This window comes from Calypte anna, chromosome 4A (genome assembly GCF_003957555.1).
Source record: "Calypte anna isolate BGI_N300 chromosome 4A, bCalAnn1_v1.p, whole genome shotgun sequence".
NCBI lineage: Eukaryota > Metazoa > Chordata > Aves > Apodiformes > Trochilidae > Calypte > Calypte anna.
In genome coordinates, this window is record NC_044248.1 from 35925977 (window position 1) to 35940378 (window position 14402).

At 37.8% G+C, this 14402-nt stretch overlaps 1 protein-coding gene across 1 annotated transcript in view; it reads left to right on the plus strand.

Moving 5' to 3' along the window:
* Window positions 1-14402, plus strand: part of MMRN1 (multimerin 1) — a 45991-nt gene that overhangs the window by 13462 nt on the left and 18127 nt on the right. The window contains exons 2-4 of the mRNA XM_008493768.2: window positions 4892-5011; window positions 7305-7411; window positions 13295-13393. Of these exons, the coding sequence (XP_008491990.2) occupies window positions 4892-5011; window positions 7305-7411; window positions 13295-13393 (326 nt within the window). The remainder of the gene's footprint in view (window positions 1-4891; window positions 5012-7304; window positions 7412-13294; window positions 13394-14402) is intronic.

A 14402-nucleotide genomic window follows, 5' to 3' on the forward strand; every position in this document is an offset into this window, starting at 1 on the left:
CAGGTTTAAAGTCCTGTTATGCAAATCAGTTGCCTTCTGTTCTGCCTTTGCATTAACACAGCCTGTCACAGCTCTTCTGCCATGCTTCATCTTCTATTTCCAAATCTACATTTTTTCAGACAATTTGATTTCAAAATTATATTTACATTCTTAACATCTCTTAATGAGCTTATTTCATTGGTAGCATAAACCTAATTACGAGTCACACCAGGGGCTCTTTTGCTGTGAATATTTCCTCCAATTTAGCCTGATCAAAGATTGCTGGGCCATGTGAGAACCACAGCTTCAGACATTGCATGCATGTAGCTTAAGAATGAGTTAAATATTTTAAATAGAAACAATCTGCTTGAGTTCAGTTAAATTTATGGTAGAGAACAGAGACTGACTTCAGACTATCTTTGAGAACCAAGAGCAGTCCTTAACTGGTACATTTGAGATGTATTGTATCATTTTATCCTCTGGAGGGCATCACCAAATGGGTGAGTTCTTGTAGCTGTTACCTTGAAGTTACCCACCCTCAATAGAATAATTAGTGGATTTACATTAGGAATTTTAAAAAGTAGATTTTTATTTTTTTTTTAACTGAACTCAATGCATTCCAGGGTTTACATGTATTTTACAGCCATTTTTAAAGCCTGCTTTCATTGTTTCATCTTTTCATCAATCAAATTTCTCAGATGTAAAAAGGAACTCAGCTACCAGAAATTATACCCCAGCTACACACTCCAAAAAATATCATCACTGACAAACATATCTGTTTGTCTTCTGCTTTATCCCTTTCTCTGGTGAGCTGTTGGCTAGCATGCAAAGGTGTGGCACAGGCTGGGGAACCACCAACTCAAGCCTTAACCTCACCACTGACTCATTTTAAAATTTTTTAAAATCTTTTTTTTTTTATTATTTTATTTATTTATTTATTTTAAAATCTGTGTTCTCAATTTGTAGAGGTGTGGTAGAGCCTTAACACCCAGCTGCCCAAGGTGTGGTAGAGTTATATTAATGTTCTGTAGAATAAGATTATGGTTGGACTCAATGATCTTGAAGGTCTTTTCCAGCCAGGATGATTCTATGTTAGCTCTCAGTTCCTCATTTTCCAGGCAGCTAATGTACAACATTAAAAGAGGTGTGGAGCTGCATGACTGACTGAGGTGTTGTTATCACTTCATATATCTTCTGATAATGATTATATGCCATCAGTTAATTGCTGGGAGTTATTCAGGAATCGAGTTGTTTACATTCTCTATACTGAATTTAGATCATAAGCAAATCAGCATACTTATCGCTCCTGAAGAGAAGACTATCAGTCTGGCCCAGGATCACTTTCCATGTCTGTTAAAAAATATTTAGTATCCCTATTCAGTATCCCATTCATACACTGAGTGATTTTTCTTTTTTATATTGTCTGTGCTGGGCTTCAGAGAAAAATCACATTTTAAGTACCAAGTATGGGTATGCAGAACCTTCACTGCAGCTGGGAAATGGAAGACACCTTAATGCCAGTCGTGAGAAAAGAGTGCAGGGGTAGTGCCCTGAGCATCTTAATAACCCTTGATGGTCCTAAACAACCTCACCTGATACCTCCACCCACACTCCTAGACCAGGAGCTCCATTTAAGCTCCATTCAGCTCCCTCATAAAGGTGCTTGTTTCCAATAATCATGAGTTGTTACCCAGCTTCTGTTAGGGAGAAGCCCAGACGTATCTGGTTCCTGATGCTGAGCAAGGAAAGCTCTCTGAGTGCTCTGCTGTGTCCTGCTCCTACTGACCTCTTGGCAGGAGGGGATGCATATTTTTCCTGGTTGCTGCAGGGTAAGGATGGAGCTACAAGCTCCCTTTGGCTGTTAGCAATGTTTAACTGCAAATATTGTTATTTAGTTACTACTGATAGTCTCTGTCTGATGCAGCAGGCTGTTAGGAACTCGTATGCCCCAGCCAGAGGGGTGTTACAGGTAACTTCATGGTCCCTCTGGGAGTCTAAAGACTCAAGTCTCCTTTTGATTTTGTCAATTTTATCTGTCTCAGACTTGTATAGAGTTGCTGCTGACTTCCACAGGGGTAGTGAGAAGAGTACCTAATCCTTCAGCTTATGCCTGAGAACTGTGTTTAATTTTTAGCAAATATTTATTTGTGGAATCTCTAATTTATACGCACAAAGCACTATAGCTAGGGGAAACATAACATAAAGGAAGCATCAAACAAATGCACATCCTTTTAATGCCCAATTAGAAAGAAATATTATCATAATGAAAACTCTCAAGGAACCAGAGAGTGAGGAAAATCAGATCAAAGAGACTCAATTAAAACCCATTTTATAAGAAACACATTATTCATCAATTAAACAATATATGTGGTGTGAGGGAACAACTCATTGATACTGACAGCAGAAATACTGAGAGGTTCAGTCTCTTGGCCTTACTTAGCATCTTACTTCCTAGCTTATCCTGCTGTTTTTTCAGGAATCCTTTTCCAAGTGAAGCCCTTCTGAATTTAATGCAAGTGCACTGGCAGGATCTCAGCAGACAAAAGCAATCACTGAAGGACAGACACTGATGCTATTTTGTGGGTTTTGCAGCTGTTCTTGTTTGAAGCTGTATAAATCTGTACTAATGCCAGTTAAGTAAATGGAACTAATCTGGTCTTCATTGTATTTTGATTTCCACTGTAAGAAGCCCATAGCTAGATACTGGTTTCAGGGACATCTGAGGAATGTAAATACATATTTCCTTACTGAATTATGAAGCTCTAACAGAACTACTACAACTGGAGGCAAAGGTAAGCCACAAAACTTGACCCAGGAAGATGAGCCTGAAGTTCTTATACATGCATGGTGGTATGGAAGCACTTGTAAATTCACCAGCACTACAACTGAAACAACATCTTATCACTAACTTGCAAAGTCAAAAATGAAATTTGTGTCAGCATGTGTAAGGGAATAATGTATAACCCTGGAAAAGGTTATACTAAAAGGGGGAAAAAATATCTGTACTAGAAAAAACAGTACCACCTACAGAAATGCAATAAAACCTTCTTCAGGATGCCTTCCTATCTGCACCTGGGGAAGTTCCTGTAGATACATAGATACAATTTTATGTTTTAAAAGAACCAAAACAGAAGCAACAATACCCTAATGGCAAATTCTTTCATTATATTATTATCTGCTTTTAAAAATCCTTTTGTCTTCCTAAATTCCCAAATCTGGCACAGTGTAGTTCTGGAAACACTGCCCCAATGCCTTCTTTGGGTTTTTTTCCTGCTCTTCTTTAAGTTTAAACCTGTTTCATTTTGATGCCTCCTTGTCATAACAAGACCAACCCAATAATGAGGCCCATAACTTCCCATCCCTCCTGCTCTTCAATACTCTGTATCTTTTTTTTTTTCACCTCTCTTTAGGATGTAGGAACTAACCTCAACACTGTGTTCAAACTGTGGGCTAACTGCATTCATACAGCAACAAGGAGTCGATGTACAGAAACAGTGGTGATTTCTGTTTGTTCTCCAGTCTTTCCCTATTAATCCCATGTATTTGCTTCACCAGTTCAGTTAATTCCCAGTACTGTATTGGCATATTCACAGAACTATTCACAGTGACTCCAGGATCTCTTTCCTGATGGTAAATTCAGGTAGTCATGCTGCCTGTGTAAGGAAGTCTTTATCTGTTGTAATTCTGACTCTTCATTAAAAGACACTTAATTGCTTGGAAAATCCAGTATCATGAGGTGTCTGTAATTCTTCACGGTCAGCTTCAGCTTTGCTACACAAAATTATTTTGTTTAGCTTTGTGTAAGTCTGTCATTTACTGTCTATTCATTTACTTTCCCCTTCATTAATGTATATAATGGCTATTACAGATTCATGTGAGATTCTGCTGGTTAAATGTTTCTTGAAAAAGCTGACTAGTTTTTCACCTGATCTAATACCTTATTAATCTATAACAGGATCTGTCCTCCTACTATGTGGCAGTCTTTTCCCCCCCTTTTGGTGAGCAACCTTGCCCCAAAGCCTCTGAAAATCATCCCTTAATCTACTGTTTCTTATTAAAATGCCAATAGATTTCTGAGCCATGATTTCCCTGTACAAATCTGCCCCAAGCAGATTATAATCTGCCCCAATTCAATTTATAATTTCTACTTAATTCTATAATCTGCTGTATCTTTTACTAAGTAGCCTGGTTTCAAAATCTGATTTAACAATCTGTGGTTTCTTGCAGCCTCCTCAGAACCCTTTTTTAAAAACCAAACCTACCCTTGCACTCTTTGGCTCCTACATTCTGTACTGTGTTGATCAAGAGGTTGATAATTTTGTGTGTGATTTCCTTCTCTGGGTGGGCAGGCAGTGGCACAGGCAATGCAGATCTCTGGTGCATTATTGCTGTGTGTGGCTTTGACCCCAAAGTGCGCTGCAAAACCTGGTCTATTTGTACTCACACCATTGCTGTGGAAAGAGAGGGTGGGTAGAAAACTCTGCCCATAAAGTCAAAGATATGGGTAGTTAAAACCTTAGCAAACAATCCTTTGATTTCTGGATGAACAGCATCTATAATGTGAAATACAGGTGTATTTTACACCCTGTCATTACTGCAGTCTGGGAGAGTTTCTTTGTACTTGGTGCTCCATAAACTTGGAATGAAATGAAATTTAAATTTGCAATATAAATATGTGTAGAGATTGAGAAATTATTGTCTGTTTTTATTGTTAATGTGTAGCTGAAGCACAAAGACCAAGTAATTGTTCAAGACTATGCTGGCAGTCTGAGAGAAACCAAACTTAATTTTCATAACTTTGTCCTACCCCTAAGTTCTGGGTTTAATCTTTGCCTTTTAAGTATTATATCTCATCATATTGTGGAAAAGGTTATTTGTATTTTTTCTTATGTTTACCTTCTCTCTGTTGCAGGAATTGGTGTGCTTATGTCCATACCAGACTCTTACCTGTAGTGGTAGTGGACAACCTGGAAACCTTCTCATCAGGCAGAGCAAAGCCTTGCACTTGGCATATTGGATCCTGTGCTCAGAGGTGAGTAAAAACAGGAAGAAAGAGTATTTGCAAGTACTTTAGTTATCACCAGCTGCATCAATTAATGCAAACATGACTTGAGAAATGAAAACAGGAGGGAACAGATTAGCATGTTTCCAGGTCTCAGCTTAGTATGTTTCTAAAGCAAGTGTAAAAGCTCATGACCTGGCATGCCTTCCCTTTAGCACTTTGATCAGTTCTAAGTCTTTAAGTAAGCTGACTGCCTGCTCTTCTCTCCTGGAGTACTGCAAGGAAAGATACACATGTACAAAGATGTAAAGCACATGTGGAGAAGAAAATCCTTTCTGCTCAGTTTTTCAAGCTTATGCTTTGTTAGAGCAAAAGGCTCTAACAAAGAGGCAAGAGAGAGGCAACAGTGTTTGTTGTTTTTTATTTTTTTTTTTATTATTTTTAATTTATTTTTTTGTTATTATTATCTCTTTGCTGAGAGCTTATTTCTCTCACAGCCTTGGTCAATCAGCAAACCTAGAAAAGTAACTGGCCTGGGTGCAACTTGTAAATAACGACTCTGTTAAATATATTCAGAGTCTCTTTTATGCTTTGGGTGCCTCACTGTATTTCTCCAAGCATTAGGTTACAGTAATAAATGAAATTTGGTTTTTATTCATGGAAAAAGGCAAACTGAAACTGCCCCAACAAAACAGAGTAATGTTGTTACTTTGGAAAATTTCAAAAGCCTCTTATAAGTCAGTGTAGCTATTCTGAGAGTTGTCCTCTAGGTGGTATGGAAGAACATGCTCAATGTTTGAGGTGAAACAGAATATAGATTTTCTTGGTGACTGAAATATAAAATATAGTGGATTGTATTGCAAAACTGTGGAAGGGACCCTATGGTTGAAATGTTGCAATTTTAGCCTTATTAATCTATTTATTTATTTTTCTAATTTAATCCAAAATATTCACCATAACTCTGATTCTTTTATTTTTTTTAATTACTTCCTTGTCCTGTAAATATGTCTCTACTGTATATATAGATTTCTGAAGCTTGTCTATACAGAGAATTATTTTTGAAATAGCTGTTCCTGATAAAATCCCTTCATGGACACTTCATTCTTATGAGTGCTTTCAGGAATGGATTATGCTAATGCAGAATGAGGTGGTTTTATCATTAAGTGAGACCATCCATACAGCAAAATAACTGGGAACATTCTTGATTTCAGCTCACATTAATCTTTGTGGAATTCTTGCTGCTGAAAAAGCCTTTTCTCAGAGGCAAAGCTGGTCTGGAACACATGCAAAGCTCTTGCTAGCTCCTGTGAATTTTAATATATATAGTATTACATCCCCTCTGAAGGGGTTATAAGATGAACTGCAGTGTGAAACAAGGTGTCATTTTTTAATTTATTGGGAGGATATTTTTTGTTCTGACAGAGTTCAGGTTTTTTCCCCTTTTTTGAATGATACAGACAAGGACTGTATGTCCAAAACAGATCTGTAACTCTTTTCTCACTGTATTTTCTGAGATTTGGGGTGTTCTTTCTGTTAGTGCTTAGCAACTAGCAGAACTGTGTGATATACTTTTTATTCAAATTTTATATTTAAGATACTGAAAGAGACAGCAGGACTTGCCAAAGGTAGTTTGTTTTTTAATGCCCTGCTGCACTGCATTTATTCTAAACTGACTTCTTTGTAGCTAAGATGCCAGAAGGAGTGATGAGGTAGCCAGGACATGCAGTATGTGTTGGAACACATAAATAAAATTGTGGGTGCTTCTGCAGTTACTATTGTAGTAACTGAGGCATCACAAGAACCATACCCTCCTTACAGTGACTTCCAGAGTGGGAATTTTCATGCTTTACTGGATAATGTTTGCAGAATCTTGTTCAAAATAATCACAATGGAAGGCTTCCAGTTTGCAATAAATGTGACCTGATATGGTATAAATTCCTTGTGAACACTTTTTTTCACTGATTTCAAAGAAAACAGTATTTCACAATCATATTTTTGTTTCTTTCCAGTTAAGTACTGGTACTGATTATAATATCTTCCATAAAAGTTAGCAGTATTTGACTACTGAATAAGATATTTAGGGAAGTCTGACAGCACTAAATAGACATCAGGTTCTTCTTAAATCCATGCAGATGATCTGAAGGCTGCAGTATTAGATTGTGATTGCTACTGAAACACCAAAACCTAGCTTGGGTTCCCTTTCCCTTTCAAGCAGTTAATGAAAGGATTCATTTGACACATCAGATAAAACAATGTAGTTATACAGGTAGCCCACAACCCCCATTTTGTCACCTAAGATGACTGAAATGTTCTTATTTTTCAGGTCCCAGACAGCAACACACCAAGCCTACAGAATCAAACACAAAATAGTAACATCACTGGAGTGGAAATGCTGCCCTGGGTACAGTGGGCAAAACTGCCAAGCCAAAGGTGAGGAGAGATGTAAGAATTTGGAACTACTCACATTAACAAAAGAAAAGCATGTAATCTGATTTGCAGGCAAATGATTCTGGCAAAAATCAATGCAGCCCTTCCTGTCAATTTAAAACCAGAAGAAATGCACAGTAAACTAAAATGGTTTGGGTTGTTGACTCTTTCCTGCATGTGAATTTCTAGAGCAACTAAGCAGAATGTCATTTCCTCCCTTCCATTCTAAATAAGACTCATAAAATGCCCAGCCTTATTCCATTTTGCCAAAATATGAAGTTTGCATTCAGTGTGTCTCTGCTTTTGACCTTGTAGCTATTGAGTATTGCAGTGCTAGGGATATTAAATCCAGGTCCTCAGTTGAATACCTGCTGTAAAATTCATCTACAGCACTGTGACTCTTTTGGCTTTCAGTTTCAGGCTCGAAGAATACATTTTAGACATGATAAAATTATGTATCAACTTTGTTTCCCTCTGGATTGAGTAGGACTGTTGTTAATTTAAACAGTGACTGAATTTTACTAGGTATTACATGTGATCCCTGTATAATTGTGTCCTTTTTTAACAGAATAGAGTGTTTTACCTCTGCCCTGGTGATCAAACATATGGCAATGTACTGTAGTTTAACATCTGTGTAATAGCTATTTCTTTGCTGCTGGCATTAAACAAGCAGCTCTTGAAAAATAAGATAGGGCATCAGCATGCATATTTTAAATGAATGAATATTACAAGAAAAGCCATTAGATGTGGTAGGGAATTCAATCAGCAGTGGTAAAGTAGAGGCTGTGATTAAAAATTAATGTAGAGGAATGAGGAGAAATCACTGTTATTCACATAGGGAAATTTCAATGCTGAAGAGCCAGTTCCTCAGCAGGCACAGAATTCTCTTCTGTGCAGCTGAGCGTGGAGTCAGATATTAACATGGGACACAGTCGGCAAGGCTGTCCAGTGAGCATGGACCAGGTGTTTTAAAGGTTTTCTTTTAAAACATGCTAACATTAGCACAAACAGATTTAAAAATGCTTGTTGAAGGAGGGGGCTCCTGTTGACAAAATAGAAATGGCATCAAAACAACAGGAAAGTATTGACCAGAAAAAAAGCTGTATAACTCAATTTGTAGTGGCATCTGTATAAAAATAAGAACAAAGGAATATGTTGTCAAGTGTTGCAGGAGCGGGCTTGAAATTACATCTCCTGGGTTCTATTTTCAAGCCCCTTCTGGCTTGCTGAATAACTGGAGGAAGCCAGTTATAATCTGCATACCCAAGTTTACCCATCTAGAAAATTGAGATGACACTTATCTCACAGGGGCACTGGGATATTTAATTAATTAATGCTTGTAGAAGTGTTTAAAAGAGATTGGGATGAGAGGTGTTATGTCAGAAAGCCTGCTCTTCCCTGCTTCTGCAATCCTGCCTCCCATGAGGAGCAGACCACCAGCACGAGCCCTGCCTGCATTATTCAATTCCCAGGAAGGGCTGTCAGCTAATGAACTGGAACAGTTGGGAGCCCAGGAGCCTTGTCTTCAGGCACTCCATTTCTCCAGTGGTGGTGGGAGAGACAGCACAAGCTCTTTCTGGAGCTCTCCAGGGTCACCAAGGCTCTCTGCTCAACGACGGAACTGGTGTTTAGGGTTTCTGTGCCAAGGGAACTGGGGTATTCTAACAATATGCTTTAGATCCCAGGAAGGCAACACTTGGTGTGATGTGGGTTGCTCGTGGCAAATGCTAATTCAAATGCCTTCTGGTTTAGCTTCTGTCTCAAACACATTGAAATCATACCTAAGTATTTCAGTCTAATAGTCTAGGCAGGAGGAAGCACTTGTCACCATTTGATGGTTACTACCAGATATCTGTAACCCACATTTGGCAGCCTCAGTGTAACTGCTTTGTTATAGATGAGTCTCAAGGTATCATTGAGTGAGACAGAAGGGCCTCTGGAAACAGGTCTGTTCAGATCACTATTTCTAACTTTATTCCCTGTGTAGCAACATGTGAACAAATTGGGCAAGACGTGGATCATAGTCCACCATGGGCTATGAGAATTTTATATGAGAATTTTATGAGAATTTTTACCAATTTTATGAGAAACATTTTAAGAAGGGAGAAGTGTACATATAATTTCTTAAAGGTCATGACACATCTTAAGACTTCTTAAAGGTCTCATGACACATCACAATATGTGCAATCCAACAAAAACCAAACCAAACCAAAACAAAATACCTGTAACAATTATTTCAATTTGAGAATAGCAAATGCTTAAGTGGGAGCAAAACTGCTAAAACTAGAGAGCTGGTAGGTTCTGAGCTGCAAAGTTCATTTTTACCTAACAAAGCTTTATTTTTTAACTTCACATAACTAAAATGGAGAAAACACTGTGTGTGTAGCTATGTCTGAGGGGAAGAAAACCCAATTCATTTATGCACATGTGGTCACTGGACACTGTATTACACATCACAAATTATTTCACTCTTCGAGTGCAGATCAGGCTGCGTTTGAATTTAACTTTGCCGTGGAAAGAGGAGGCTGAGGCGATTTAATGTGTATAAATTCGTTTTCACCTGCTCTGGGAGTGGTGGTTTGGAGCAAGCAGCTGGCTGGCAGAGTTTCTGGCAATGCCACAGCCATTGTTAGTGCTGAATTCAGCCGCACGGTAGCGATGCAGTTTCTCCAGCAGATGGCTGTAAAATGTTCTGCACGGGACTGAGCTCTGTGCTCTTCCTGGGGTGAGCTGCAGACACAAAAGGTAGCAATTCACCTCGAAACACATCAAACTCCCCACAGGGATTCTCCTTCAGCCACTTTTGCTTCATCAAAAATATATCACGACAAAAAGATCCAATTTCTATATTTTTAATATTGCCTGAAATCATTTTGCACACTGTGTTTAAAAATACGTGGGACAATAAATTACACATCTATGCAATATAGTCAATGATAAGAGCCTAATATTGGATTCCTATGTGTGTTACCTGATACACAGAAATCCTGAGAACCCTGAAGTTTGTTCAGGAGCTGAAATACTTTAATTGCTCAGCATTTTGAAATGCTATTGGGGTTTTTTTGTTTGTTTGTTTGGATTTTCTTGTTTTATTTGGTTTTGGGTTTTGGAGGTTTTTTTGTTTTATTTGTTTATTTGTGGGGGTTTTGTTAGTTAATGTTGCTTTCCTGCTGAGAATAAAACCTATAAGATGGATCTAGAAACCTGATTTTTATTTCACATTTTATCTTTTTAGCTTAAATTGAGCATAGCATATGCAATTTTTAAGAGGTCTCAAGTGTGAGTCATTTATTGGCTATTTCTAACCTAAGGAGTATATGTACTAGAGTTTTGGTCTGGTGCTCCCATCACATCTACATCTAGAAGCAGGAATCTTAGCTGTGGAACCAAGCAGCATGTAAGACCTAATCACCCCATGATGTGTCAGAGCTGTTCCCTTCTAAAAGGACTGAACCTCATGGGGAGAATGATATAGGAGAAGCTATTTTGCCAGTGACTCTTCTGAATTTGTTTCACAAATGAAAACTCTGGATGTCTAATGCCAGAGAAATACTTTTCCTATTCAGTGATGAAATGTAATAACTGAACAACACAAGGTTGTTTGCTCTGAGGTGTTTTTTGTTTTTTTTTTTTTGTATGTGCATTGCTGACTCTGGTCCTTTCTGGCTTTAGAAGTAGTCTAATGCTATTGGCTTGCTCCACTACTGGTTTGATGCAGTCTGGTGAGATCTATGTCCTGGGTCTTACAGGGATGAAGTTATCTGAAAGTTATCTTTAAAGCACTGGTAAATCAACTACAGGGCAATAAATATACATACTTGAAACTCTGAGAGTGAATAAAACTGTTAGGGTTTGACTATTCCACAATGTGAAAGTATGAGTGGGGAAGTTGATTTAATAGGGAGGTTGAAAGACAAGGTGGGTAGTATAAAAGAAAATATCTGATGTCTGTGGCTGTGAATACATTTAAAACAATAGGAAGGTCAGTAAATGAAAGAATAAAAGGGCATGGATCAGCTGGTCTTTATCACAAACAAGTAACTGACTCCCTTGTCATAAATGATATCATCACATCACCACCTGATAAATCCTATGTAATGAATTGAGCTGAATACAAGTATTTAACTCCTGACAATAACTGTGCCATAGAAAGATAACAGAAGCTACTGGAATTGTAACTATTTGAGAATTCTGTATTTCTTATCAGCTAATTTCAATAAATTCTATGAAACTTTAAGTTTCCTTAGAGTTTCTGTCATAATTGTTACTTTACCTGTGCTTAATTTAGAACCTCAAACACCTTATGTCATCCTTAAATGTAATCTAGTGATCCACATATATACTGCCAAGAACTGATGAAACATAGGGAATTTCTTTGTTCAGCATTTTATTCTGTTTCCTTGGAAACTTACATTATGGCCAGAGCAGTTTTTAATATTTGAATGAGAAAATAATGTCACCATACCCATGCTATTCTGTTTGTACTCTACTGAAGACTGGAAATCACATAAGTACCATTCCTTAGATGTGCTCCAGATGGAACAATGTCTGCTTCCAAATGCTTCATGGACAGAGCAAGCATAGAATCTTTGGTATGAATTTACAACAGCACATTTACAACAACTTATTTCATTTAAAAAAAAAAAAAAAAGGGATGAGGCAATGAATGAGACACCGTTAAACCAAATGGATACAGAAGTCAGGAAGTTCCCAGCTACTCCATCAGAAAGCACCTTACTTTCCTGGGCCTCAGGTTCCCCAGCTATAATGTCAAAATAAAAACATTATGTTCTTGCAAGGAGTGTCTGAGGGTACTGGGATTTTTCAGTCTCAAGAAAAGGATCCTGAGGGGAGATCTTACCACTCTGCCATGACCTGGAAGGAGGTTGTATTGAGCTGGAGGTTGGTCTCCTTTCCCTAGTAATGAGCAACAGGACAAGAGGAAATGGTGCCAAATTGCACAAGGGGAGATTTAGCTTGCATATTAGGAGAAATTTAACTGAAAGGGTAATAAAACACAGGAACAGGCTGCCCTGAGAGGTGGTTGTATCACCATCTCTGGAGGGGTTTGAAGACGTATAGATGTGGTGCTTAGGATTATGGTTTAAGCACTGGAATGGGTAGAATTAGGTTATGGTTGGACTTGATAATCCTAAAGGTCTTTCCCAACAGGAATGATTCTGATTTTGTTAGTCCAGCTTTTTGCAACTTGTTTTGGGATCTTTGGGCTGATGTGTAACATAGGTACAGGAAATCTCAGCTGCTGGGACCAGAGAAGAATATTTACAAAGTTCTCTCCTTCATGAAGTTTTTAAATGTATGTATCAATTGCAAAACTCAGATGATATTTTTTTGAATTTGGAAATGTATTATGTTTTGAAATGGTTTCTATTTTTAGGTGCTGCAACAATGTAATATCACCTTTGCCTTTAGTGGGAAAATTGCCATGGTTGGAGATTAGTGTAATCTGTCAAAAAAATCCAAATAAATTTGAACATACCCATATATTAAAGAAAATTAATTGTACACCTGAAAATCTCTATATTGTCTTTGTGCTGCTATTTTATATTGATATAAAATATTCCTCTAGAATTTTTAGCCCCAGAGATTTCAAAATTCCTTTCACTACAGGGCAAGTTTTGACATTTTGGTATTAACAGCAACCCCTGCCTATCTCAGGAAGCAGTTTATTAAGTAATCCACTGCCTTCATCAGTGTGATCCCAAACTGTGTTGTAGATGGACTAAGCAGATGATAAGAATCACTGCAGATGATTAAGCTTTGGTAAGGTTGGTATAAAATAGAGAGAGAAGGCAATTGTTGTGGAACCCTGCTTGTCATGTACTGAGTTTCACTCACATCCTTTCCTTTTTCTCCCTCTTTAAGCTCCAGAGCAACAATCAATTATACACAGCAACCAGGCTGAAAGCAGCAGAACTGTCAGTGAGAGGACACCAAGAGCTCCTCAGGACCCCAGTGGGCCAGGTCAGCTGTTACAATTACTGTCCCCTCTATCCCAGTCACTGAACATGGGACTCACTAAAATCACTCCAAAAACAACTAGAGAAAAATTGCTGTCTGCTGAAGGGACCTGAATGAACCATTGGAGTTCCTGGCAGCCATGCTCAGTGGTACACTTCTCTGATAAAAATAAGGAGAAGAAACTGAATGTAAAGATACCAGTATCTTAGCATTTGTAGAGTGTCTTGCAACTAAGCTAAAATCAGGAAAGTAATTCTGCATAAAACTATTCAAACTATTATATTACTGAGTGAAACAGATGAATTTACAGAAGAAAAGAAAAAAAAAGAAAGAAAGCAAACACTACCAAAAACCCTAACCCAAAATCTAGAGTAATATTAGACAAGCATTCATCATAAAAGAAAATGTACTAATTCTACTATCTGAATAGATTATTATTATTAGGTATCTCCTTAGAAAATTGCTGCTTTATTCAAAGTTGACACAATGATACTTCAAACTTTAACAAGGGCAAGTCAGTTGTGTTTTAAGCTACTCCATCTATGATGATCCTATAGCTAAGCAAAACAGGAACACTTTACAGCTTTATACCACAGATGGTTGAGACTGTTTCTTATTTCACTATTTGTTTGCTCACTACTTTGTTTGCTGCAACCTATCTGGACTGTAAGGTTTTGGACAATAATGTCAGTGATTTCTTGCAAGGTTATGTACAGACCCCTTGGTATTGTAAGGACAAGTGAGGAAGTATAATGCTTTTATTCAAACAGTGATCTACATTGAGAAGTTACATTAGGTAACTGCTGTGTGAGAAGCTTCTCCATCTTTTAGTCTCTAGAATTGTTGGGTGTACTTACTTCCCTTTATACTTATTGTCCATTACCATCTGTATGATTTAAAGTTTACCAGCGCAAATGTTACAGAAAAGCAATTTCATAGTTGTTTTGTAAGCATAGTTTGTCTTTGTAAGTGTTTATACACTCACTTAAATGGGAAGTAAAACCAATCATGG